This window comes from Hyperolius riggenbachi, chromosome 11, assembly GCF_040937935.1.
Source record: "Hyperolius riggenbachi isolate aHypRig1 chromosome 11, aHypRig1.pri, whole genome shotgun sequence".
Lineage (NCBI taxonomy): Eukaryota > Metazoa > Chordata > Amphibia > Anura > Hyperoliidae > Hyperolius > Hyperolius riggenbachi.
In genome coordinates, this window is record NC_090656.1 from 101277617 (window position 1) to 101305449 (window position 27833).

Consider the following 27833-nt stretch of genomic DNA (forward strand, 5'->3'; position numbering starts at 1 on the left):
TATACTGGGGGCAACTGTACTAGCTATACTGGGGGCAACTATACTAGCTAATACTTTAAATTACAGTTAGCTCCGACCCTCGGTCATGACCACGCCCAATTTTTTGCCAGTTGTGGCCACGCCCATTTTTTTAAGGGGGGGGGTCTTTTAATACCCAGCACCGGGTGCCAAATGCCCTACTTACGCCACTGGAACATGGCCGATGCTGCTGCCTTATATAGGGGGGGGGCTCCAGGAGTGAGTGCCGCTGGATTGGCTGCCATGTGTCTGCTGACTGTGATGTAGAGGGTCGAAGTTTAGCCCAATGATGTAGTATAGGGGTGGGTCGAACTGCCATAAAGTTCGCTATTCGCCGCGAATGCGAACCCCCGATGTTCGTATGCGAACCATTCGGGCCATCTCTAGTTGACATTACTAATCCTGCAAACCTGGATTATTCAAAAAGTATCCTATGTAATAAACCCTAACTGTGCCTGCGTCATCCTCCTGTCCCTGTGTCCCTTGTGTTTTGGCTACTGCGCATGTGTAGCCATTGGGACAAGAGGAGGACGGGGCCAGGGGGTGCGGATGGACGGGTGCGCGCATGCGCTGATATGTGGCAGTGAGAGAGACCTAGAGCACGTTGTTAAATGGGGTTAGGTCTACTAGTCTGCTATAATATGTCAAAAGTAGTCCGACACTCACTAGGTGTAACAATTGTCATAGCAACTGGCAGTGGCGTAGCTACCATTCATGAGGCTCCCCAGTGAAACTTTGATGGGCCCTCCCTCCCATTATTCCCTTGCCTCCCCTTCGTGCTTCTTACGGCTTTGTGCCCCATCTCACAAGGGTCATAAAAAAAATGTGGTCATCATGATCTACACCCATAACAAGTGTAGCCACAAAAACACCTCATCTGAAGTATAGCCCTCTGTGTCAGAGGAAGGGAAGGTTAGTATATGGTATATGGGGTCCAACACTGCTTAGGGCCCCCTTGCGATCGCAGGTGCTGCTTCCCTTTAGTTGCGCCCTTGGCAACTGCAACTGCAAGTTACACTATCGCCAGGATCTGTTTATGTAGATGGCATTCATGAAACAAGAACAACAACTTACAACGTTAAGGGACATGATGATCATGAAGTTTATACAGACTCCGGTTCCAGAAGTTGCAAACTGCCAGTACTTCTTGATAAAATGCCAGTTGAATGATGCAAATTGCTCCATGGCGACAAGGCGGTAGACAACTACAGCAAACACTGCTGTCAGCACCAGGGATATCTGTATATGTACAAAGATAATCAGATATATAAATTCAGCAACAAGTACTTCATTATCATAAAACCATTTATATGTCATGGTTGTATAGAGAGATAAGTAAAAGGAATGGGAAATGAAACAGATATTAAATCAAAACTGGCATTAAATCAATAAATAACAGGTTGAGAGATGGTGTTTCCCTGGGATTCGAAGACTTCCTGGAACAGCTGGGAAACAGCAACTGATTTTAATAATCAGAGCCTGCCGAGAGACCCACCCCTGCTAGGGCTTTCCAAACACTGTGATACAGGAACTGGATGGAAGAACCTGATATGATAAAAATGTAAAACAGTTTAAAAAGGAGGGGTGGTGTTGGTCTTAACCCTTCTGTAGAAAAAGGCCAGTAATAACTGAAAGTTCTATCAAGCACTAGAATGGACAATGCATTTCTTGGGACCTCACTATCTTCATCAGGACAATACAACAAAGGTGCCTGTGATTTTTGTCCCGTAAGAGCACATGCTCTTCCTGGCCCAAACTAACAGGCACTGTTGTTGTATAGTAAGGAAAGAAAGAAAGAAAGTCAGCACTACTTCTTGCTACGTTATTAGGCAAATTGAAGATACAGTTCTTGTAAACGTGTATACAGTGTCCATGCAATAAAATACATACACATACCAGTACAGAACTGAAGTAGTAGGTGGCAGTGGGTGCTGGGCAAGGCCTGTGTCACATGACTGCCATGGCAGAGATGGCAGATAAGCTCATTTGAAAGCACAGGCTGTTAACAATATGTCTGCTTACATGAATCAGGAAGTAGAAACAGTGCATATTTATTTTAGGATTTTATTTAGCTGTCACAAGAATTTTTTTTTGTTTAAAGGTTATTATGCTGTTGTGTATCTTTGAGAGCAGAGAGGATGTTCTGAGTTCAAGTCCGTTTTAACATGTACTGTAATAATACGTTTTCACAGTGAGAGTGTAATCTTATCACTGCAGTCCTTAAAGGATACCCGAACTGAAATGGGACATAATGAGATAGACATGTGTATGTACAGTGCCTAGCACACAAATAACTATGCTGTGTTCCTTTTTTTTATTTCTCTGCCTGAAAGAGTTAATTTTAAGGTATGCAAGTGGCTGACTCAGTCCTGACTCAGACAGGAAGTGACTACAGTGTGACCCTCACTGATAAGAAATTCCAACTATAAAACACTTTCTTAGCAGAAAATGGCTTCTGAGAGCAAGAAAACGGTAAACAAGGGGAATTTCTTATCAGTGAGGGTCACACTGTAGTCACTTCCTGTCTGAGTCAGGACGGAGTCAGCCACTTACATACCTGATATTTAACTCTTTCGGGCAGAGAAATAAAAAAAGGAATACAGCATAGCTATTTGTGTGCTAGGCACTGTACATACACATGTCTATCTCATTTTGTCACATTTAAGTTCGGGTGACCTTTAAGTTATCACCTCTGTCTCTAGTTATTTTAACATGCATTCGATAAAAAGAAGAGGAGCACACACAGAAAGGATTGTAGCTCCTCCCTCCTGCTGTCTCCTCATCCAGCAGGATTACATCTAGCCAGCAGGTGCTGTGTATGGCTGCCAGAAAAAGAGAGTGAGAGAGGCTGTCTTTGTGTTTGTCTATCTATGTATGGCCGTGCCTGTGCATGTCTGTGTGTGGCTGTGTGTGTATACACATAAGCTTGATGTGTCTCTCTTCCTCTATTCCTTTGTGTTGATGTGTATTTCTCTCTATATACAGTCCCCTTCTGTAAAAAAAAATACTAAAAAATAAAGCAGACAGCTCAGAATCATTCACTTTACATTGCAGTCTCTAGTAACACTCCATTTAACGACAGCTCAGGCCAGGTGATAATTCCTCACACACTTTACAGTTGTTATCACTTGCATTCCTCTCTTCAGTCGTTAATTTAAGGATTCAATTGTTAACTTTAATTTAATCCCTCCTTAATTTAAGGCGAGAATCCTAATTTTTGAGGTTTGCCTGAAGTAAATTGCTTACTGAATACTACATAACTTATCACCATGGTGATAACAATAAAAACAGCTGAGAATCCTTATTAAAGACAGGAAGTAATCTTAGTGACTTGTGGCCATTGTCTGACACAACACAACAATGTGAACATAGCCCCAAGGTGCCCATACACTAACTCAAATTCCTGCCAATATACAGCAGATTCGATCACTGTGATCAAATCAGCTGTGAAATTGTTAACGCAAACGCTGACCGATCGACCGATTGTCATCCGACATCAATCGATTCAGTTGATCGGTCCCAATGGAAAATTTTGCTCGATCACCGGTGGGTGGGGAGCGCATCGCTAGCGGCGTTCGATTCGGCGATGAGCGATGCAGCATAGCGGCAGCAATATCACCTGTCCAGCCGGCGCGAGTCCCCGGGATCCATTCAGTGCTCTTCCATGTCCTCTTCACTTCCTGTTGCTTCCTGTGACAAGCCAAAGTTCTGCTTGCCACAGGATGAGACAGGAAGTGAAGAGGACATGGAGGAAGCTGAAAGAAGTGTGACTGAACGAATCCCGGGGACTCGCACCGGCGGAGAGGTAATATTATAGCTGTTGGACAGGGGAGAGGGAGGGGGGGGGGGGGGGGGCTGGCGAGGCAGGCGGCAAGGCATGCGGCAGTGGCGGTTTCACAGGCTTTGAATCGATTTCATGCTGAAATCGATTCAGATCTGTGTGCAGTGTATGGCAGCCAATAGAGCCCTCTGTGATCAGATTAGATCAGAGAGGGATCGATCTGTTGGTCGATCTGTTGGCAATCGACCAGTGTATGGCAGCCTTTATACTAAGTATTGGGCTTTAAGAGATAATTGAATAAGCGCCAAGGTGGGAAAATATATTCTGTAAGTAACCTAAGGAGAAAAGGTATTTGAATAAGGGCCCATGTGCAAAGCGTCTGACTGGAGAAGAGTTTCTATTTCTCTTGTAGCAACTAATCATGTTCCTCCTTCCAAGTTTCCTGGCGACAAATAGAAAATGTCCCACAGTATTTCACACTCCCCCTGAATGTCATTACAAGCAGAGAAGCAACTGAGAACCGTTCCTGAGGCAATATAAAATGGGATCATTACCATAAAGAATATTCCTGATACAGACACCATAAGGCGACTGAACTTGTCGCTGAAAGGCTGGAAAGGTTCAGGCTTGCCAGTGATTGGATTCGTCCGTTCCAGTTTGGAATATTTTGCTTCAAATTGTGGCCGTAACTCTTCCTAGAGAGATGCAAATCCAGTTATTTTACATACAACCATTTTATTCCAACTAGAATTTTATTTAAGGCAACACAAGGTTAGGAACATATGGAGGCTGACATATTTACTTTCTTTAAAACAATGCACTTTGCCTGTTTGTCCTGCCTCTAATACCTCTAGCCATAGACCCTGCACAAGCATGCAGATCAGATGTTTCTGACTCAGGTCTTACTGGTTTAGCTGCATGCTTGTTTCAGGTGGGTGATTCAGAGTCTACTGATGCCACAAAGATGAGCAGGATGCCAGGAAACTGGCATTGATTAAAAGCAAATAAATATGGTTGCCTTCATATGTGTCTCACCTTTCCTTACTTTAGCATAAATTAATAGGCCTAAAGTTATCTATTAATTAACATTCCCTTTAGTGTAGTAAGTTCTGAGTATGTATGATATCGGCATGGGGAAGAACTGCTATGAACCTGCAAGCATTGCCTGTGTTGACCACACACTGGTCCACCATGCTCCGTTGCCTATGGATGGTCCTTTCCCTCCATAAAGGAAAGTAAGGGTTGGGCATCTGTACCTAATAAATGGTAGTATGCCACAGTGCTGGTGATCAGATTCTCATACAGCGACAGCACATTTCACTCTAGAGATTCCTCCGTGGTAATGTCACAACCTGTATGCGCACTCACAGTGCAAGAAATCAGAGGGATTCTCTAAGTGGGTTTCAATATTTATGTACACTTTATTTCAAGTAAAACGGCCAAGGAATGAAGGGTACACTCACATAACAAGGGTCCTAATCCATCACACCCTCCCTGGTGTGCTGTGCTTCCCCTTGCAGTACTACTTCCCTTTACCTGGCAGGCTGGCACTCTGCAAGCACTGCCCACTCTAGTGCCAACTATTTCCAGCTTCTTGCCATGTTCAAGGTTAACCACCCCTGAAGACGGTGAGAAGCAGAAGCTAGTCGGGATGTGAGTGCGCATACAGGTTGTGATATAACCACGGAGGGATCTCTAGAGTGGAATGTGCTGTTTCTATTGGCGAATTTGATCACCAGTGCTAGGCATAATACAGTTAGAGATGGCTCGAACCTGCAATTTTAGGTTCGCGAACCTCAAACGCAAACCTCCTCAAAAAGTTCGGTTCGCACGAACTTCCGTGAACCGCAATAGACTTCAATGGAGAGGCGAACTTTAAAAACTAGAAACACTTATGCTGGCCACAAAAGTGATGGAAAAGATGTTTCAAGGGATCTAACATCTGAGTTTTTGCATGGCGGAGTGGGATACACGCCAAAAGTCCCGGGGAAAAATCTGGATTTGACGCACAGCAGCGTTTTAAGGGCAGAAATCACATTGAATGCTAAATTGGAGGCCTAAAGTGCTTTAAAACATCTTGCATGTGTATAACATCAATCAGGGAGTGTAATTAGTGTACTGGTTCACACTGACAGACCAAACTAACGGTGTAACGCACCGCAAACAGCTGTTTGTGTAGTGACGGCTGTGCTGGACTAGTGCGCACCATGGCGAGATTGCTCTTCCTTAGTGATATCAGGTAATGTCTGACTGCTTTACCAACTTTCAATGGTTCTTTTTCTACCATCGTTAAAGCTTACATCTATTTTTTTAAATACTTGTTCTGCTTGCTGTTCAATACCTTTAACGAGAATCTGTTATGGAGAGCAAGTCTGCCATTCATTCAACTGTGTGACTGACAAACAAGTTTCCATATTACTTTCTCAGTACCATGGTGACCACAGGTAATGGCCGGGGAATCAGGGTTCGATTCCGGTCCGGAGTGGGAGCCTGAGAAATGGCTACCACCACCACACGTCCTAGGTGGGCAGCAGGCACGCTGTGGGCAAAGGAGCAGGAACGGCTACCACCACACATCCAAGGAAGGCAGCAGGCATAGCATGTAGTGTTGAGCCGAAATTTTCGAAATTTCGCGTTACTATAATTATGCATGCGAAATTTGCTATTACGATGCAAAATTATGGTAGCGTAATTGCCAATAAAATCGTAATTGAAAATACCGTAAGCGTAATTTTCAACGCGTAATTTCGCATTTCGTTCATAACGTAATTTCGTGTTAAACCATAACATAATTTTGTGTTAAACCATAACGTAATTTCGCATTTATTCGTAATTTCATGATTTTCGTAATTACTTGTTAGCAGGGTTGTTCGCGAATTTTCGCCAAAGGCATTTTCGTCTGCATGGCGAATTTTGATGCGAAATATCACCACATGGCGAATTTTATATGCGAAATAGCATTCCGTAACGCGAAAACGACGCGAAAATTAACGCTTACAGTAATATGAACTATCGCGAAATTACGTTATGTGACTACGCTTACAAACGGTTGCATGCAAGGCAAACGTAATTTCGCAATACCCACTGTAATGCGAAAATTACGCTTACGCGGAATTTCGCGAAATCCTTCTTCATTACGATTATGTACTTACGGCCATAATCGTAATTACACTAATTACGCGAAATTTCGCGAAATCGTAATTAAGTCATTACGCTCATCTCTAATAGCATGCAAGTCCCGACTCAGGGAGGTAGTGATGAAAAATAACAATACAGGAGGACTTTCGATGCCCTGCTGTATATGAGACGAGTCAACGTTAAATCCTTTAACGAGAATCTATTATGGAGGGCAAGTCTGCCATTCATTCAACTGTGTGACTGATAAACAAGTTTCCATATTACTTTCTCAGTACCATGTTGACCACGGGTAATAGCTGGGGAATCGGGGTTCGATTCCGGTCCGGAGTGGGAGCCTGAGAAATGTCTACCACCACCACACATCCAAGGAAGGCAGCAGGCACGCTGTGGGCAAAGGAGCAGGAACGGCTACCACCACACATCCAAGGAAGGCAGCAGGCATGGCATGCAAGTCCCGACTCAGAGAGGTATTAACGAAAAATAACAATACAGGAGGACTTTCGAGGCCCTGCTGTAAATGAGGCGTATCAACTTTAAATCCTTTAATGAGAATCTGTTATGGAGGACAAGTCTGCCATCCTTTCAAGTAAAAGGTATGCACTGACTGCCAAGTATAATACAATGTGCAGTCACAGATGCAGTGAAAGGTATGCAGTGACTGCAAACAGCTGTTTGTGTAGTGACGGCAGTGCTGGACTGGTGCGCACCATGACGAGAGTGCCGGTGATGGCGGCTTTCAAGCCCATATGGTCGCCAGGCTGAGGTAGCTCAATGACAGAACAGTGATGTAAAGGGTCGAAGTTGACCCTAATGATGTAATATAAGGGGCGGGTCGAACTCGCATAGCTTGACCCCTTGTTACTGATACACTGGACATAGAATAGAATCTATATGTGTATGGTTCATGCACAAGGTACAAGGTAAGTATGTGTAGGTGTAATGCATAGTGTCCAATTTTCTTTATTTGATATAGCTGGAAAGCTGGATCCTGGATGTATATATTCAGTGACATTTCTTTAGATAGGATACAGTTACGCTGACCATACGTTCCGCTTTACCCGGGACAAGTCCCGGATTCGGGGTCCCCTGTCCCAGACTGCATGAGGTCCCGGGAAATGTCCCGCATTTAGCTGCGGGACACCCCGGCCTCGGGACTCTGGCCACCGTACCATTGCATGAACTGGCATGCAGCGTCTAATAGCCATCTTCCCGTAGCCCTGCTCTGCCGGTCAGCGCGGGAGATTGGAGGAGGATCGTCCGAGGAGTTGCACACCAGAGGCCAGGAGAGGAGAATTCTGTCAGGTGAGTAAATTTTTTTTTTTTTTTTGAAATGTGGCCCAAATTGCGTTTATTTTCTGCTGAAATGTGGCCTAAATTGCCTTTGTTTTTTGCTGAAATGTGGCCCAAATTGCATTTATTTTCTGCTGAAATGTGTCCCAAATTGCATTTGTTTTCTGCTGAAATGTGTCCCAAATTGCATTTGTTTTTTGCTAAATGTGTCCCAAATTGCTTTTGTTTTCTGCTGAAATGTGGCCCAAATTGCGTTTATTTTCTGCTAAAATATGGTCCAAATTGCATTTATTTTCTGCTGAAATGTTGCCCACATTGCGTTTATTTTCTGGTGTCGGGGGTAACAGTTGCAGTTGTTTTCTGGTGTCGGGGGTAACAGTTGCTGCATTTATTATTTAAAGGGACTCCGAGCAGTGCAGAAACAGTGCAGAAAAGATGCATATCATTTTAAAGCTCTCTTTCTCCTCTTTCCAATGATATATAAACCGCCGCCCTATGCCTTTTAGTTTTCGCTATTTTCGCGATTGAAATTACTTTATTGGTAATCTTTGGGGGGTCTGTGCTCAGCAACGAAGGACCAGAGAGACAGCGAGGGAAGCCTCATTAGGATCCAGTGGCTTCCCTCTACTTAGGTAAGTATGTGCTTTTGTACTCAAGCTTCGGGTTGGGTACACTTTAATAAGCATGCATTGATTGTTTGAGTGACAGTTTGGGATGTGAATGCTATATAGATTATTTGACAAGTGCGCAAGTGCACAATTCTGGTGATCTATAACGTAATATGAACTCACATGCATAGTTTCCCTATTCATTTCAGTGGGAAACTCGTACTTTTGCCCATCTACCTGCTTAGGCAATCAAGACATTAACTGAGGGATCACAATGTGCAATCCCTCAGTTAAGTCAATTAGCACCAAGATGTGGGAAAGGTGTAATCAACCACACATAAATTCAATTCTGTGCCCATCAAAACCTTCTCAAAGTATCCTCACCGCAACGTCTCATTAACTTAATTCATCAATTCCCTCATAGCTTTTCTATGCAGACATTTACGAGCCAAGATATACATTGAAAGTATCTTTTTTGTTACCTCTTCATCTTCCCAGTCAATTAGATCCCAGTCATAGGTGAGGACAGCTCTCCTTCTCTTCCAAAACTCCAAGAAGACAGTGGCTGAAACAAGATAGGACTAGGTTACTGAAAGCTTACTGTCAAATGAGCTACTTCATTTCCCAATAATGACTTCATGGTCAACAGAACTTCAACCAAAGCCACGTTACATTTGGATTGAGTGAGGAAGGAACTCTTTTATTTTTACCTGTGTCTGTTTAAGGGGGTTTTGCTCACCAATTCGTAACCTCACCTGGTGAGTTTAATGAACAACAAAAGAAAAAGGAACCTGAGCACACTCCTTACACATCTGCAGATAATCTCTCTCTAAACTTATTACAAGCAGATTGTGAGAATCCGCTCAGCTGCCTGCGCAGGCAGGCAGCCTTTTGACCATTGTTTATGTTTGCTTGCTGCAGGACTCTGGAAAGGAGACCTTCTGTCAGTTGTGCAGCTTGTGTTGCTGAGGGATTTGCATACATTAGTCATGCAAATCCGTTACCTGCCTTCTTTTGATGACTGGCACTATAAAAGCATTCTGCTCCCAGAATGCTTTGCTGGACATTTCCCTTCCATGGTCTGTTCCTGATGGACACTGCTGGAGTGTCAGCCATTGCTATCTAGTATAGTTAATTCCTGGGGGTTGCTTTAGGCTCCCCTTCTAGTCCAGTCAGGTTGTATTATCTGTTTTGCCTGTTCCGTCTGTCTTGTGTTTGGATCGTACAAGCCCTAGCGTTAGCGGCTGTGGATCCTTCTGATTGAGTCTGGAGTGTAGGTTGGAACAGCGGTTGTTTCTGCCTACCTCATCTGTTCTGTCTGCCGTGTGTTTGGATCGCACTCGCCCTAGCGCTAGTGCTGGGGATCCTTCTGTTCTGTCTCCTGGGATCGCGCTAGCCACTTTTCGCTAGCGCTGGGGATCCTTCTGTTCTGTCTTCTGGGATCGCGCTAGCCACTTTTCGCTAGCGCTGGGGATCCTTCTGTTCTGCTACTCTGTCTCCTGGGATCGCGCTAGCTACTTTTCGCTAGCGCTGGGGATCCTTCTGTTCTGTCTTCTGGGATCGCGCTAGCCACTTTTCGCTAGCGCTGGGGATCCTTCTGTCGCTTGTCCCTGTTTTCGTGTGTCTGTCTTGTCTGCTGCGCTTGCTGGAGGCTCGGTGAGGTAACCGTTAAGCAAGCGCTAGCGTCCTCTGTTTCATGTTTGTCTGTTAATGGTTAGTTAGGCGTGCTTGTCTCTATTGTGCTTATCACCTGGAGACCGTGCATAACCGCGTGCACTGTTGCGAATGAGTGCGGTGTTCGCGGTTAGCTAGCGTTTGTTATTTTCCGTATTTCCTTATTGTATTATTTGCTGTGCCTTTGCTACTCTCGTGCTCCGCCTTGCTGTACCTTGTGTCACGTCTGGCGATCGCACCTCTTGCGATCGCGTTCCTGCTTCTTATCTGCTGTGGTGTGTGCACAGTCGCGGGTTGGCGACTAATTTTATGCACACACACACAATCTGTCTCTGTGCTCACTCTCAATCGCTTCTCTTGCGATTGCGTTTCTTCCCTTCGTACAATTCCTGTCTGGCGTGTGTGGTAGAGCAGAGGAGCTGTTCCTCTGCACTCCACAGCTCCACCTGCCGACAGGAATTTCCCTCTGTAGGTGCATAGCACCTAGCCTGGGTGTCCTCAATTATACGCTTGTGGAGGAAATCCGCCGCGTCAGCGCACGTCTGGTGCGCTGACCACAGAGACGATTCCGCAAACGTTACAGAATGTCCAGCCAAACCAAAATTCCCAGGGCAGAGGGAACCTTCGATTTTGTTCAGATGTCATTGCCTGAGGCAAAGGCATATGTGGATCCTATTATAGGTAGGATCGCACACTACATTAAAGCAGTTAAAAAGTCTGTCCTCGTTCCTGACCCCAACCCATATGGAGATTACCTAGATACTGGGTTGTTTGAACCGCCATTTGCCTCATGGGAGATTGGGGCCTTGTTGGAAGAGTTTGATTTCGATTGGAAAGCCTTTCGCGATTTTTATATCGCAAAGAGCGCGGATGACCTGAATGATTGTCTCGACTCTATGTACCTTTTGATCGATTCTGATGAATGTGATGAGTGTGATGTGGATCTGGTGATTTATGTGTGGCAGACTATTTTGGACGAATTGCACACACACCAACCAATTATTTCTAATAAAGAGACACCATTGTTACATGATTATTCCTGTCTTTCTGGGGTAAAGCAAGTGAGTTTGGACACTGTGCGACCTGAAATGAATGGGTGTGCCTCGACTGTGGACACCTGCGTGAATTCTGATGGAGTTTCTCCCGTTTGTTTAGAGGTTAAATCTGTGCGATCTGATGCTGGTTTCTCAGATGTTCCTGTCGATTGTGATCGGCGTGAGTGTGTCAGGTTTGTCAATGACTTGTGTGATCCCTTGTCATGTAAAAACAGATCTTCTTCTCTCAGTACTAAAATATAAAAAATGCTGCGCCCCCTATCCAATATGACTTAAATAGATGGAAAAGACACAAGTCCACAATATAAACACAAATCCAACAGGTGCTTGCTTTTCCTTGTTTCTTAATGAATATACAGTCAGTGCGCTGTGCAAGAAAATCCTCTGGATTGGAACAAAGATAAAAATAATCCACTGCGCGCTTCCAACCTAAAAGCAAATAGCATACATAGTGTAATCCTGTTTCAACTATAATTACAGATATCACACATCCACTGTGTAAGTGACCACTCGTGATCCCACCACCTCTATTATAAGAGCGGCTCACCAGATTGTAGCCACCAGATCAGGGTGGGGTACTCGCTCAATATATGGTACATTGGGAACATCAATGATCCATAGCCAATTTCCCATAGGGTTAATTTATTTTAATCCTCAATAAAACACATAAAAACTCTCATTGCGCAATATATAGAGACAAGATAAAATCATGCTGCGCTTCTCGCGCCCTCCATACACTTACAAGCTCCCCTTAGGGATTGGTAGCATATCACAGCGGCAAGTCTGCTGGGCCTGGTGTGCCTCTCTGAGTCCGTACGCGGCGTCCCGCTTGGTCCCCTCACGGCGTTCACCTCACCCGAACTTCCGCATACAGCGTCAGACGTACTGGCTCCGCCCTACGCGTTTCGTCACAATGACTCATCAGGGGCTAGCGTTGCCAGTACGCCAGCCGCATAAGTAGTGTCTCGCACGTGACGTCAGCGCCTCCCTCCGTATAACGTTGCCCTGAGGCTCACCACTGTCACCTGCCATTACAAACTCACATATATACAGTACACAACAATTCCTCCCTAATCTAATACAGGACCAACTCCTAATCTACCCAAGTGTATTCCCCCACCCCAATGTATACATATATATACTTTTGAACGTTGCTAGGCCGCGCATGCTCCATAATAGCCCGTATATATCCACAGTGCCATCTTGTGGTCATTTTACTAAGTGCTTTACCTACAACTCCCTATAATAAATGCAATAACTCTACATGTATTGCCCTCAGTCGTTACTAATAAAGCAATTCAAATCAAACTCAATATTTAAACCTGTGGGAGCAAATGAGCTCAAATTAAATATCCACCTACCCTCTGCTTTAGATAAATCCCTTACCTTACTGGACCCTCTCCATTTTGGTATCCATTTTTCTATCCCCATGAATTTTAAACCAGAAGGGTCACAATTATGGAACTTTTTAAAATGACTGGACACACTATGCGTGTCCAGCCCTTTCCTAATGTTATAAATATGCTCATTAATTCTCTTGTGCAGTGCTCTAGTGGTGCGGCCCACATACTCTAGGCCACATGGGCACCAGAGGACATATACCACACCAATAGTTTTGCACGTAATGCACTGTCTGAGAGTATAGTTGCAGCCAGTATTCCTGGCCGTGAAATTTCCCCCCCTCACAGGGTAGGTCTCACGGCATCCCCTGCAAGTTCTGCATGGAAAAAAAGCCCTTTTGTCCCAATAAATCAGTGCCCTCCGTGATTGGTGGATCAATGCAACTAGTTACCATTTTGGATCTGAGATTGGGTGCCTTTCTATATACAAACTGTGGTTTTTCAGGCAAATACTTACCCAGTACATCATCCATCTTAATGATGTTCCAATGTTTTCTAACTACCCTTTCCATTTGTCTATATTGGTTACTGTATCCCAACTGTAATGCATATTCATGATTTCCTGATGAGTTGCGTACTGGGTTACTGATGAGTGTTGATCTTTCCATCATCCCTACTTCCCCAGCTATCCTTTCCACCTCCCTTCTATCATATTCCTTCTCCACAAACCTTTCGACAAGGGCCTGGCTCTGTACCTTGTAATCCTCCTGGTATGTGCAATTCCTTTTGATACGCATTAATTGTCCCTTTGGGATGTTGGACAGCCATCTATCATGATGGCAACTTGATCTAGGGATGTACCCATTCCTGTCAGTGGGTTTGAAGTATGTCTTAGTGACCAGCCTTCCATTACCCTTCCATAATTTCAAATCCAGAAACTGTATTTTTTCTTGACTGATTGTAAATGTCAAGTCCACCTCTTCCCATAGTCGGTTAATTTTATCACAAAATAGATCCAGTTCATCCCTTGGTCCCCTCCATATAAACATCAGGTCATCTATAAACCGAGTCCACAGTATCACCCTCTGACTAGCCTCATTATCAATGATCAATTCTTCCCATCTGCCCATGTACAGGTTGGCTACGCTGGGGGCATACTTCGCCCCCATAGCGCAGCCCTGTTTCTGTAAATAATATTCACCATTATACCAAAAATAATTATGCTCTAAAGAAAACTGTAATAGTTCCAAGATAAATCCAATCTGTCTCACATCCAAGTCTGACCCTTTAACTAAAGCTTCCTCCACTATTTCCATCCCCTTAGTGGAGGAAGCTTTAGTTAAAGGGTCAGACTTGGATGTGAGACAGATTGGATTAATCTTGGAACTATTACAGTTTTCTTTAGAGCATAATTATTTTTGGTATAATGGTGAATATTATTTACAGAAACAGGGCTGCGCTATGGGGGCGAAGTATGCCCCCAGCGTAGCCAACCTGTACATGGGCAGATGGGAAGAATTGATCATTGATAATGAGGCTAGTCAGAGGGTGATACTGTGGACTCGGTTTATAGATGACCTGATGTTTATATGGAGGGGACCAAGGGATGAACTGGATCTATTTTGTGATAAAATTAACCGACTATGGGAAGAGGTGGACTTGACATTTACAATCAGTCAAGAAAAAATACAGTTTCTGGATTTGAAATTATGGAAGGGTAATGGAAGGCTGGTCACTAAGACATACTTCAAACCCACTGACAGGAATGGGTACATCCCTAGATCAAGTTGCCATCATGATAGATGGCTGTCCAACATCCCAAAGGGACAATTAATGTGTATCAAAAGGAATTGCACATACCAGGAGGATTACAAGGTACAGAGCCAGGCCCTTGTCGAAAGGTTTGTGGAGAAGGAATATGATAGAAGGGAGGTGGAAAGGATAGCTGGGGAAGTAGGGATGATGGAAAGATCAACACTCATCAGTAACCCAGTACGCAACTCATCAGGAAATCATGAATATGCATTACAGTTGGGATACAGTAACCAATATAGACAAATGGAAAGGGTAGTTAGAAAACATTGGAACATCATTAAGATGGATGATGTACTGGGTAAGTATTTGCCTGAAAAACCACAGTTTGTATATAGAAAGGCACCCAATCTCAGATCCAAAATGGTAACTAGTTGCATTGATCCACCGATCACGGAGGGCACTGATTTATTGGGACAAAAGGGCTTTTTTCCATTCAGAACTTGCAGGGGATGCCGTGAGGCCTGCCCTGTGAGGGGGGGAAATTTCACGGCCAGGAATACTTGCTGCAACTATACCCTCAGACAGTGCATTACGTGCAAAACTATTGGTGTGGTATATGTCCTCTGGTGCCCATGTGGCCTAGAGTATGTGGGCCGCACCACTAGAGCACTGCACAAGAGAATTAATGAGCATATTTATAACATTAGGAAAGGGCTGGACACGCATAGTGTGTCCAGTCATTTTAAAAAGTTCCATAATTGTGACCCTTCTGGTTTAAAATTCATGGGGATAGAAAAATGGATACCAAAATGGAGAGGGTCCAGTAAGGTAAGGGATTTATCTAAAGCAGAGGGTAGGTGGATATTTAATTTGAGCTCATTTGCTCCCACAGGTTTAAATATTGAGTTTGATTTGAATTGCTTTAATAGTAACGACTGAGGGCAATACATGTAGAGTTATTGCATTTATTATAGGGAGTTGTAGGTAAAGCACTTAGTAAAATGACCACAAGATGGCACTGTGGATATATACGGGCTATTATGGAGCATGCGCGGCCTAGCGACGTTCAAAAGTATATATATGTATACATTGGGGTGGGGGAATACACTTAGGTAGATTAGGAGTTGGTCCTGTATTAGATTAGGGAGGAATTGTTGTGTACTGTATATATGTGAGTTTGTAATGGCAGATGACAGTGGTGAGCCTCAGGGCAACGTTATACGGAGGGAGGCGCTGACGTCACATGCGAGACACTACTTATGCGGCTGGCGTACTGGCAACGCTAGCCCCTGATGAGTCATTGTGACGAAACGCGTAGGGCGGAGCCAGTACGTCTGACGCTGTATGCGGAAGTTCGGGTGAGGTGAACGCCGTGAGGGGACCAAGCGGGACGCCGCGTACGGACTCAGAGAGGCACACCAGGCCCAGCAGACTTGCCGATGTGATATGCTACCAATCCCTAAGGGGAGCTTGTAAGTGTATGGAGGGCGCGAGAAGCGCAGCATGATTTTATCTTGTCTCTATATATTGCGCAATGAGAGTTTTTATGTGTTTTATTGAGGATTAAAATAAATTAGCCCTATGGGAAATTGGCTATGGATCATTGATGTTCCCAATGTACCATATATTGAGCGAGTACCCCACCCTGATCTGGTGGCTACAATCTGGTGAGCCGCTCTTATAATAGAGGTGGTGGGATCACGAGTGGTCACTTACACAGTGGATGTGTGATATCTGTAATTATAGTTGAAACAGGATTACACTATGTATCCTATTTGCTTTTAGGTTGGAAGCGCGCAGTGGATTATTTTTATCTTCTCTCAGTACTACTTTAAGATCCTCCATCTATGATCTTGCTATGGGGAAAATTCCCAAACTATGCAGTTTCAAGAGTAAAATTAATATGATTCCTCATGTTGTTGTCACAACTTCCCCTAACATGGTTCAGTATGAATGCTCAGACCTAGTCAGGTGTGAATGGGAGCCCCTGTTCCAGAAAAAACAGCTCGAAGCGTTGTCGTATGAATTGGAGGACGATTCAGAGTCGTTTTGTGAGTACTACATTGCCAGAAGTGAATCTGTCTTGAGAGCACCTTTGCTCTGTCCAGAGAAGATGTCTCTGAGCCTGCCCTGTATCATAAATAAAGACATTATGTCCACTCGCATTGACATTTGCGAGTCTGATTCTGAAGTAAGTACTGACTTTCCACCCAGTAATCTGGATGAGCCAATATTACCTTGTTTAAAATCTCCTGCAGTGTCCCTAGAGGCTCGTCTAGGTATTGCAACCATTGTTACCTGTTTCTCTGCTATTTTGGAATTGCAGTCTGGTTTGACTGCTATGGAGGAATTTCCCTGCAGTGAAACGAAACTCAGAAAGCCAGAGTAAAGGTGCCCATACACTCGTCAGATTGGCAGCAGATAGATAAGAAATGCATCTGATGATCTATCTGATGCGTTTTTAGAACATTTTTTACCAGGATAGAATTCCAATAGATTTCAGTTTGAAATCTATTGAAATTCGATCTGATGGCATTTTTTTGCCATCAGATTTCCATTAAGGCCAATGCAAACTGATAAGCAATCTCATCAGATCGACCTAAATTTTCCACCCTGCAAGTTCGATGGAAATCCATCGAAATCGATCGAAATCGGCCGTCGATTGGCCAACCGATTTCCAATCGATTGATCGAACGATCGATCGGGATCGATCGGTCGGCCAGAAAAATCGGCTGAGTGTATGGGCTGCTTTAGTTTCACTAGATATTTCTGTGTATCCCTGTCCTGATGATGATATTATTGTCACAGAAATTTCTGAATTTGTATCCGAGTCTTCTTTTGAAAGTCCAGTGCCTGTGACCTCCACTCATGATGTTTCTCTGCCCGGTACTGGTTTTGGTCTTGACGTGCCGGACTCTGAGGTTGGCAGTTCCCCGACATGTCCTGAGGTTTCTCCTGTGCTGGTGTACCCCAGTGTGCTCTGTGACCCAGAAAGCCCAAGTGTGCCTCGGTTACCAGCGTACTCAGATGCTTCCTCGGTGGAGACATGCTCTGATATGGCCTGCCTGCTTGCATGCCCAGAAGTGGTCCCTGAAAGTCTTGATCTTGATGGGTGTCCTCGTAATTTTGAATCCGGAATTATCATTGGTTCCATGGGGGTTCTTGGTAATTCTCCATGTGAGCCTGGTGATTGTTCTACCCTCTTGGGATCTCTGTGGAGCTTCAAAAGGTTCTGGGAGATTCCGGGAGAGATTTTGCTTGGTACCCTGGATAAGATCAACGGTGGCTTTTGTGTTGTAAGGGACACTTCGAACAGGTATTGTGGCAGGTTTGGTATTTTCGGACGCTCCTTGGAAGGTGGTGGGTATTGTCTGGAGGGTGTTGATGGCTTCTTCTCTGGCGTTCACAGTCCTGATGGGTGTTATACTGAGACTGGTAGTACTGATGGGCATGTTTCGGTGGCTTCTGTTTCCGATGAGGTCGGTTTCGGGTGGACTGACTCTGGAATTGGACCTTGTTGGGCTGCCCCGACCTTCATGAGTCTTCTGTTAGAGTGGTTTGGAGATATCAGTTTTGAGGGTCGTCTTGAATTCGACCCTAGGAAGGGGGGTACTGTGAGAATCCGCTCAGCTGCCTGCGCAGGCAGGCAGCCTTTTGACCATTGTTTAGGTTTGCTTGCTGCAAGACTCTGGAAAGGAGACCTTCTGTCAGTTGTGCAGCTTGTGTTGCTGAGGGATTTGCATACATTAGTCATGCAAATCCGTTACCTGCCTTCTTTTGATGACTGGCACTATAAAAGCATTCTGCTCCCAGAATGCTTTGCTGGACATTTCCCTTCCATGGTCTGTTCCTGATGGACACTGCTGGAGTGTCAGCCATTGCTATCTAGTATAGTTAATTCCTGGGGGTTGCTTTAGGCTCCCCTTCTAGTCCAGTCAGGTTGTATTATCTGTTTTGCCTGTTCCGTCTGTCTTGTGTTTGGATCGTACAAGCCCTAGCGTTAGCGGCTGTGGATCCTTCTGATTGAGTCTGGAGTGTAGGTTGGAACAGCGGTTGTTTCTGCCTACCTCATCTGTTCTGTCTGCCGTGTGTTTGGATCGCACTCGCCCTAGCGCTAGTGCTGGGGATCCTTCTGTTCTGTCTCCTGGGATCGCGCTAGCCACTTTTCGCTAGCGCTGGGGATCCTTCTGTTCTGTCTTCTGGGATCGCGCTAGCCACTTTTCGCTAGCGCTGGGGATCCTTCTGTTCTGCTACTCTGTCTCCTGGGATCGCGCTAGCTACTTTTCGCTAGCGCTGGGGATCCTTCTGTTCTGTCTTCTGGGATCGCGCTAGCCACTTTTCGCTAGCGCTGGGGATCCTTCTGTTGCTTGTCCCTGTTTTCGTGTGTCTGTCTTGTCTGCTGCGCTTGCTGGAGGCTCGGTGAGGTAACCGTTAAGCAAGCGCTCGCGTCCTCTGTTTCATGTTTGTCTGTTAATGGTTAGTTAGGCGTGCTTGTCTCTATTGTGCTTATCACGTGGAGACCGCGCATAACCGCGTGCACTGTTGCGAATGAGTGCGGTGTTCGCGGTTAGCTAGCGTTTGTTATTTTCCGTATTTCCTTATTGTATTATTTGCTGTGCCTTTGCTACTCTCGTGCTCCGCCTTGCTGTACCTTGTGTCACGTCTGGCGATCGCACCTCTCGCGATCGCGTTCCTGCTTCTTATCTGCTGTGGTGTGTGCACAGTCGCGGGTTGGTGACTAATTTTATGCACACACACACAATCTGTCTCTGTGCTCACTCTCAATCGCTTCTCTTGCGATTGTGTTTCTTCCCTTCGTACAATTCCTGTCTGGCGTGTGTGGTAGGGCAGAGGAGCTGTTCCTCTGCACTCCACAGCTCCACCTGCCGACAGGAATTTCCCTCTGCAGGTGCATAGCACCTAGCCTGGGTGTCCTCAATTATACGCTTGTGGAAGAAATCCGCCGCGTCAGCGCACGTCTGGTGCTCTGACCACGGAGACGATTCCGCAAACGTTACACAGATATACTTTACTTATCTGTAAAGGTCCGTACACACGCCGGACTGGAGGCAACGACGGGTCCGTCGTCACCTCCCGCTGGGTGGGCGTTCCAACGACAGTCCGGCGTGTGTACGCACTGTCCGCCTGGCGGATCGCTCAGAAACAGCCGTATCAGTCCGCCGACAGTGCGTACACACGCCGGACTGTCGTTGGAACGCCCACCCAGCGGGAGGTGATGACGGACCCGTCGTTGCCTCCAGTCCGGCGTGTGTACGGACCTTAACTCTTTGGAAATATGCTAATTAAGACATTAAAGGGAACCTGTTATCAGAGCGATATAGATGATACTGTCTTCATTACCCATACTTCCAAAATTTTTAAGACAAGAAAGAGGAACACTTAAGCCATGCCCATGCCACAACCCTGATCTCGCCCCTGACACACCCCTAGTCATGCATACCATAAAGATTTCATACGAAAAATGTGTTTTATTATTCAATTTTCTTTTTTCTTTTTTTTTTTGCCTACATATAATACAGTGAGTTGGGCGCAGGGCGAGATGAATGATGGCTCTACCTGCTGTTGCTAAACTCCGTGGTGGCATTAAATACAATTCCTCCTCTGAGTTGTAGCAACTCGGAGGGAGGTATAATTTGGGGTTTGGTGATCACTGGATCCCCAAGCTACTTTTGGCAGGGTGCGCATCGTAGCATTGCTGCTATGATGGCGCCAAAGTTACCTGCGTTGATCTATCCTGGTTCGAACTAAAAGTAATTTTCACATTAAAAATGCTATTTTTGACTTTGAAAAAATATTATGATTATAAAAAATGTATTTTCGCAATGTGAATTTTTGCAAAAGCCATAATTTTTACCAAAATTGCCAGTAATTTTGCCTAAACATAGGTAAAAATTTTGTATGTAGTTTTGGTTAAAAGTGAAATTTTTGATTATTTTTGCGAAAATTAATGCAAAAAGAATGTCATAATTTTTGCTCATCACTGCTGGTTAATTTTCCTTCATATTAATAATGGAAAATAAGAAATATATTTAAAGCATGCGAATAAAGTTTAGAGTCAATTAAACACATTTTCAGCTGAAAACTACAAGACTACATCAGTCCCTGAAAGAGGGACAAATAAAGAAGAAAGTGAGACAGCGGGACTGGGTTCCCAAAGAGGTGGTGTCCCTCCAAAAAGGGTCAATTAACCTCCCCGGTGGTATGATTATTTCCAAAATTGTAGGGTCTTTTTAAAAAGTTTCAGACCCTAAAATCAGGAAACAATCATGCCACCAGAGTCTCTGCAGCAGCCCCTGCTCTCACTCACCTCCCTGGACTCCAGCACTGCAATTTTACCTGTGTCCTCCGGGTAGCGATGTAACTCTGTGGTGAGATCGATGACGGCGATCTCACCAGAGTGATTCAGAGCCTCGGATAATAGGAAGGAGAATGGCTACTGACTTCTGGATCCCCCGTACGGTGAGTAAAAGATCCTGCTGTGTGCTATACTCTGCACTTAGCTCCTGGCGGCTAGCCCGAGCTACAATCGGGATTACCGTCAGGGAGGTTAAGAGCTATGTCATTACCTTATAAACTATGTCAGTGGCCTGACGGTCATGATGAGCTTTAGGCTTTAGTTGTTGTTTCTGAGTCACACAACTGCAGCAAGCATACAGCCAGTGGAGTCACGCCAGAGCCAAAGCATCTGATCTGCAGGCTCATTCTGGGCCAGTGACTTAAAGCGGTATAAAACCCTGACATAATATTCAGTAAACACATGTTTTCCTACTTTTTATATGCCATACGGTTATCATATTTGCTTTTGTGCATAAGTATTAGTATTCATTTAGAAATTATACGTTCCCAAAGTACACTTTTTTTGCTCTGAAAGCTGACTTTGCATTTTATTTATAACTGCTTTATTCATGTTCTAACGTAAGCAGAAATCCTTTCTAAATTGTCTGACTTTGTTCAGGAGACACGGCAGTGTCAGAGAAGTGTTTATTTACATTCCTCACTTGATACAATTAAACACAAGATATCATTATCTACACTATGGATGCGCCCAGCTTTACTGACGGGGAAGCTTCTAAGTCCTGTGTGTAACCCTTTGAATGCTGTTCTACTAAAAAAATGCTGGTTGTAGATAATATGCTGTAAATAATCTATTAGAGCAAAGAAGAAATGCTGGGTTCCATTCCGCTGTAAAGTATTAGTGGCAGAGCATCACAAAAGAAGTTGGGCAACTGGCATTGTTTATTAGAGAATAAGGATGTCAGTCTCCGTATTTTGCATTTTATAGTGCAAAAGGGTCCTAAGGATGCTTCTCTACCTGCAGTCTCAGACTACATACATAGCATAGTTTTTAATTATATGGAATGTCAAATGATTTTAGCGACCAGTGCTGATTAATCTGAAGATGGCTGATCATCAGGCATATAAAATTCCTTCAGATCAGCGTACTTAAATTACATCTGACCTCTAGAGTAACCAAGCCTGACCTCTATGAATTAAAGTGATATTCTCTTAAAGCAAATGTGATTTATTGGTCGATTAATTGATCTCTTCTCAGCCATGTACTACAATACGCAAACATTGTGCACAATGCCATCTCATTTTGTTGCCTATATTTGTAGGCTCTGCATTCTCTGTGTCATGAGGGCTGTCTTTTTTAAAGCTAGAAATTCTATAAATTGCCTTAACCATACGGCTGATGTTACTGAGTCATATCTGGCAGCAGTTCCAGAGCCTGGACATTAAAGGGTCATCTCTACCTCTAAGAGCTTCCCTACAAATTGTTTATACTAGAGGTCAGAGGCAGATCATGCACTCTAGCATTTGCCTAGGACCAGAAGAAAGTCTAGGCGCCTAGTGGATGCTACACCACACCACATCCTACTAAAAAGGCTTGGCGACCATCAGCAGTAGGCAAAAATTGCCATCTTGCCTAGAGCCCCATTTCATCTCAATCCAGCTAGAGGTGAGGAGAAGGGTCCCACCATCAAATGTAGTTACATTTGCCAGAAATTAATTTTGCAAATTTTGTATGCTAAGGTATGCAGTTTAAAAATGAACTAATGAAATCCTTCCATGGTCGGATTTCAAGCTGCAAAAAATTGCAGATATTTGCATAATTGTACATAATTGTGCATCAACTAAATGCATAATTGTGCATTATTTGCATCTCATTGGTCATCCTTAGTTGTTAAAGGGAACCCTAACCCTGAAAAAAATAAAAGGTTTCACTTACCTGGGGCTTCCCGAAGCCCCCTGCAGCCGTCCTGTCCCCTCGCCAGTCCTCTAGTGTCCTCAAGTCCCCGCTGCGGGTTAGTTTCATTTTCGGCTAACTAAGAGTCGGCCCTCAGCAAGACGTATTCTTCTTTGCCTTCCAACCGTTAAGCGCGTCCTGCACAGGTGTAAGCTTACTGCGCCTGCGCATGATGCGCTTGACGGTGGGAAGGCAAAGAAGAATGCGCATCACTGGGGGTTGACTCTCAGTCGACCGAAAACAAAACTACCACACGGCGGGGACCAGAGGACACTCGAAGACCGGCAAGAGCACAGGACTGCTTCAGGGGCCTTGGGGAAGCTCCAGGTAAGTGAAACTTTTTATTTTTTACAGGGTTAAGGTTCCTGTTACATGCCGAATAGTTTTGTTTTTTATTTTTTGAGGGCTGGCTGAAATGTATTGGAAAAATAAAGAAGTTCTCTGAAGTTAGCAGAACATTTACTACAGGGCAACTACTGTTGCAGTGTTAAAGCGGATCCGAGATGAAAAACTAACTATAACAAGTAACTTGTCTATATATCTTATGTAAAGTTTAGATTGTTTACACAGCAAATCTAGCTGCAAACAGTTTTAATAGAATATGATGATTTATTCCTGTGATACAATGACAGCGGCCATGTTGTTTGTAAACATTACACAGAGGCAGGCTTATCTGTATCTTGAGCCATCAGGTTAATCCCCTCTCCTCCTCTCTCCTCCCCTCTGCCTCTGAAATCAATTGCTAGTAACACCTCCCCCTCCTCCTGCCCAGACTGAGCTCCCATGAGCCCTTGCTACTGCCTTGGCTCTCTGAAAACCTGTGGGCGTGGCTTTTTTAGTTTATAGGGTATTTGAGTATTAAAACAAAAACAAAAAAGTATTTGGCTTGAGGAATGCCCTATAAACAATAGGAAAGGAACACCATTATGCAATGTGTAAAAGTTCACCTCGGATCCACTTTAACTAGTCTGACCCCATTCAGCTATACTGCATGGGGCAGTGTTGTGCTGTGCACAGAAATGTATAAGTGTTCCCATCAGACAGTCCTCTCTATGCTGTCTATGCACTATGTCTAATATCTTAACATATCACACAAGGAAACGCCTTTTAAAAATCAGTTCAAAAACAAGAATACAGAATGGCTTCATAACGATAATCACAGAGGAGATTTATTAAATCTTTATATCACAAAAGTCTCCTAGTTTAGCATTAACCTGCTGTAGCTTGGCTTCAAGGTTATGTTTTGTCCACCACTTCCTTGTGGGCAATGGCCAGATCTGATATTTGGTTTTCCCAGTACAGCAAAGTTAAGAGAAGAGGTCAGGTCAGTAAAATTGTTTCCCCTTCAAAGAATGAAGTACGCTATATAAACACAACACAGTTATTAAAAAAAAAAAAATCAGGCTGAAACGGTTTTATTCTCGCAATAAACTTCACCCATATTAATAATTACAGCAACAAAATAAATGTAGTTTTACTTACCTGTAGCTTCCCCAGCACCTAATAGTCATTTGGGACAGACGTCGCAGTTTTGGTCCTCTCCCGGTTCCCACTGGCAGCCTCTAAGTATCACTGACAGAGGGTCAGTGTTTTCTGCGCATTTGTGTGAGAACGTGCCCACATCACCAGGACTGTACAGCACCAGCACATGCCCCTGCATGCTCAGAAGACACCAACCCATCAGGGGTCAATGGTCCTTAGATGCTGCAGTTCCGGAGAGAAATGGAACTGCAGTAAGGGACCCAAATGACAACTAGGGGCTGGAAGAAGCCCCAGGTAAGTAAAACTACATTTATTTTGTGGCCTTGAAAGTCCTTTAAATACATGATGATGATTACAACAACAGCGGCATTACACATTATACAGTAGTTTGGACCAGCCCTTAGCCTCTATAGAAAAAGAGAGGAAACACCAGGGATGGTCGTAGTCAGCCAACTTCGCTACGCTGGAAATACGCGTAGTTTTACGCAATTACGCTTCGCCAAACTACGGCTTCAAAAACAAATATTTGCTTCGTATGCATTTCGTAGAATACGCGTTAAAATATGCAATTACGCGTAGTGCGAGCGTAGTGTATGCAGATACTTATGCCCGTATGCAGAAAATTGTACGCATTAATTTCTTTACAAATGCATATACTGGGAACCCTTCTATGCGTACATTCCCCTTTCTAATGCGTAAATTTGTATGCATACAATCGCATGCGGAAAATTAGACGCGAGTAACGCATTCGTAGATCACTGCGCAATACACATGTTAACTACGCATAGTGGGCGTAAGCTACGCGTAGCGGTACTTCGCTACGCGTAAATTCGTAAGCGTAGGTTTGAAACTTCGCCTATGAACTACGATGCGTAGATGCGAACTATGATGCGTAAATTCGCACTGGCGTAGTTTCTGCTCATCCCTGGGAAACACGAAGAGAGACCGGGGGCCATATGCAATATGAGGTGAGAAGAAGCTCAAAATGTGCAATCTTCTTATCAACCACATGGCTTAGGATTTACCAGAGCCCCATGCAGGTTGACTCAGCCATCCTGGCCATACCAGTCAGCATGAATGAGAAGGGTTAAAGAAAGATTACAGGCCATGTCAATTTTGTTTTCATTAAAACAAAAAACAAAAAATTAGCCCCCATCCTCCTCTCCAGAGTTTGAATTAACCCCTTCTCACCCGTGCAGACTGTGAAAGAGTCAACCTGCATGGAACTCCGCCATACTAGCCATACCAGCCCACATGGTACATGATATGCAGGGCTCTGCAAGAAAGGGGCTCCCCTTTTCTAAGGCCCGGTTCACATCTGCGTTATTTTTCAGGACGTAAGCGGAACGTATACTGTACAGATGGAACGGATGTGAATGGATCCAATGTTAACCTATGGATCCATTCACATGTGTCCGTTGGTACGGGTACTTTCCGTACATTCTGGCCCCCGGATCCCAAAAATGCAGCAGGCCCTAATTTTCCGGACCGGTCTGCCTCGTTGAACGGATCCGCAAAAAATACTGCAGCATTGGGGGCAATGGGAAGAAACGGACCGTTCCAAGGGAGATGGGGGCATGGGCCGAAGCAATCCTGAGTGATGGGAGAGTGAGGGGAGGGTGCAGCAGGCGGGTGGGTTAGGGAGGCTTAATACACACCTAATCTTGTGCAGCAGCCGGCAGTAGAGGCTTCCGTCTTCTTCCGCTTCATGTGACTACATGACACGTCATGTGACTAGTCACATGATGCGCTGTGTAGTCACAGCGGAAGAAGAGGAAGCCTCTACCGCCGGCTGCTGCACAAGATTAGGTATGTATGTGCTGAGTGAAAATAGATCCGATCAATCATTGATCAGATCCGTTTTCACTATGTGAACGGGCCACGGACTGAGCCACCCGGATCCGATGAAGCGGACACCAGATCCGCTCACCGGATATATATATATATATATATATATATATATATATATATATATATATATATATATGTATATATGTATATATGAAGGGCGGCAAAGGCTGTAAACTTTGATAGAGAGTCTATGTTGGTGGTGAGTGACAAAGAAAAAGTGTTTTTGTTGTTTTTTTTAAATAGTTGTAGTAGTAGGATTGGGAATTCAGACATAAACAGCTCAAACCTTGTGCACAGCCTTGGCGTACTAATCGATGGGGAATTGAGTTTCAGAAACCAAATTTCATCTGTAGTTAAATTTTCCTACTTTCATCTGAAGAACATTGCAAAGATTAAACATCTGATTGCCCCAGAGGATCTTCCAACCCTAGTTCACGCCTTCATCATATCACGGCTGGACTACTGCAATGCCCGTTATGCTGGCCTTCGCAAAAAGGACCTGCGTCGCCTGCAATTAGTGCAGAATGCTGCTGCCAGATTGCTAACAAACCAGCCTCGCCACTGTCACATTACACCGATCCTTCGCTCACTGCACTGGCTACCAGTAGAATGGAGAATACTCTTCAAGATTGGACTGCTGACATTCAAATCCCTGCACAATCTGGGCCCTGGATACATGAAGGACTTGCTGAAGCTGCACCACACCTCTCACAACCTCAGATCAGGAAGTTCTATAAACTTGGTCACTCCCAGAGTGCACCTCAAAAAATCTGGAGATAGAGCCTTCTGTCATGCTGCCCCTACTCTTTGGAACTCCCTGCCACACCCAGTAAGGACAGCACCATCCCTGGAGCTATTCAAATCCAGACTGAAAAGCCACCTGTTTAGCCTGGCATTTCCAGACTTATAAAATTCTTCCTCTGTACCACGATGGTCTGAGCCATGCTTATGCGCTTTGAGTCCTATGGGAGAAAAGCGCTCTACAAATGTTATTTGTTGTTGTTGTTGTTGTTGTAGTACTACTACTAGTAGTGTAGTCTAGTAGGCAATAACTAACTAGTGTGACAGTCTAGACAGTGACAATAAAAGTCTGTCACACACGGACGCAATCAATAGGGTGAGGCAAATGGCAGGCAGTCACAGATCACAACAGATGCTGGCCTGTAAATTAACTATTACACAGACAGCTGCGGCACTAAATAAACTCACAGACTAGCAGGACAAATTAAGTAAACTAGTACATAGGTAACGCAACTACTACTATCTATAATACCTAGTAGTAGTGTAGTCTACTACAATAGTCGATAACTAACTAGTGTGACTGTGACAGACAGTGACAATTAAAGTCTGTCACACACAGATGCAATCAATAGGGTCAGGCAGATGGCAGGCAGCCACAGATCACAACAGATGCTGTTGTAAAATTTAAAATATGTACAAATAAAAAGTATGTTTTTTCCAGAGTAAAATGAGCCATAAATTACTCTTCTCCTATGTTGCTGTCACTTACAGTAGGTAGTAGAAATCCGACAGAAGCGGCAGGTTTTCGACTAGTCCATCCCTTCATGGGGG

The 27833-nt window shown here is 44.3% G+C and overlaps 1 protein-coding gene across 1 annotated transcript in view; it reads right to left on the reverse strand.

Moving 5' to 3' along the window:
• Nucleotides 1-27833, reverse strand: part of ANO3 (anoctamin 3) — a 522514-nt gene that overhangs the window by 37936 nt on the left and 456745 nt on the right. The window contains exons 15-17 of the mRNA XM_068261501.1: nt 9318-9400; nt 4354-4494; nt 1093-1257 (exon numbers count right to left, since the gene is read on the reverse strand). Of these exons, the coding sequence (XP_068117602.1) occupies nt 1093-1257; nt 4354-4494; nt 9318-9400 (389 nt within the window). The remainder of the gene's footprint in view (nt 1-1092; nt 1258-4353; nt 4495-9317; nt 9401-27833) is intronic.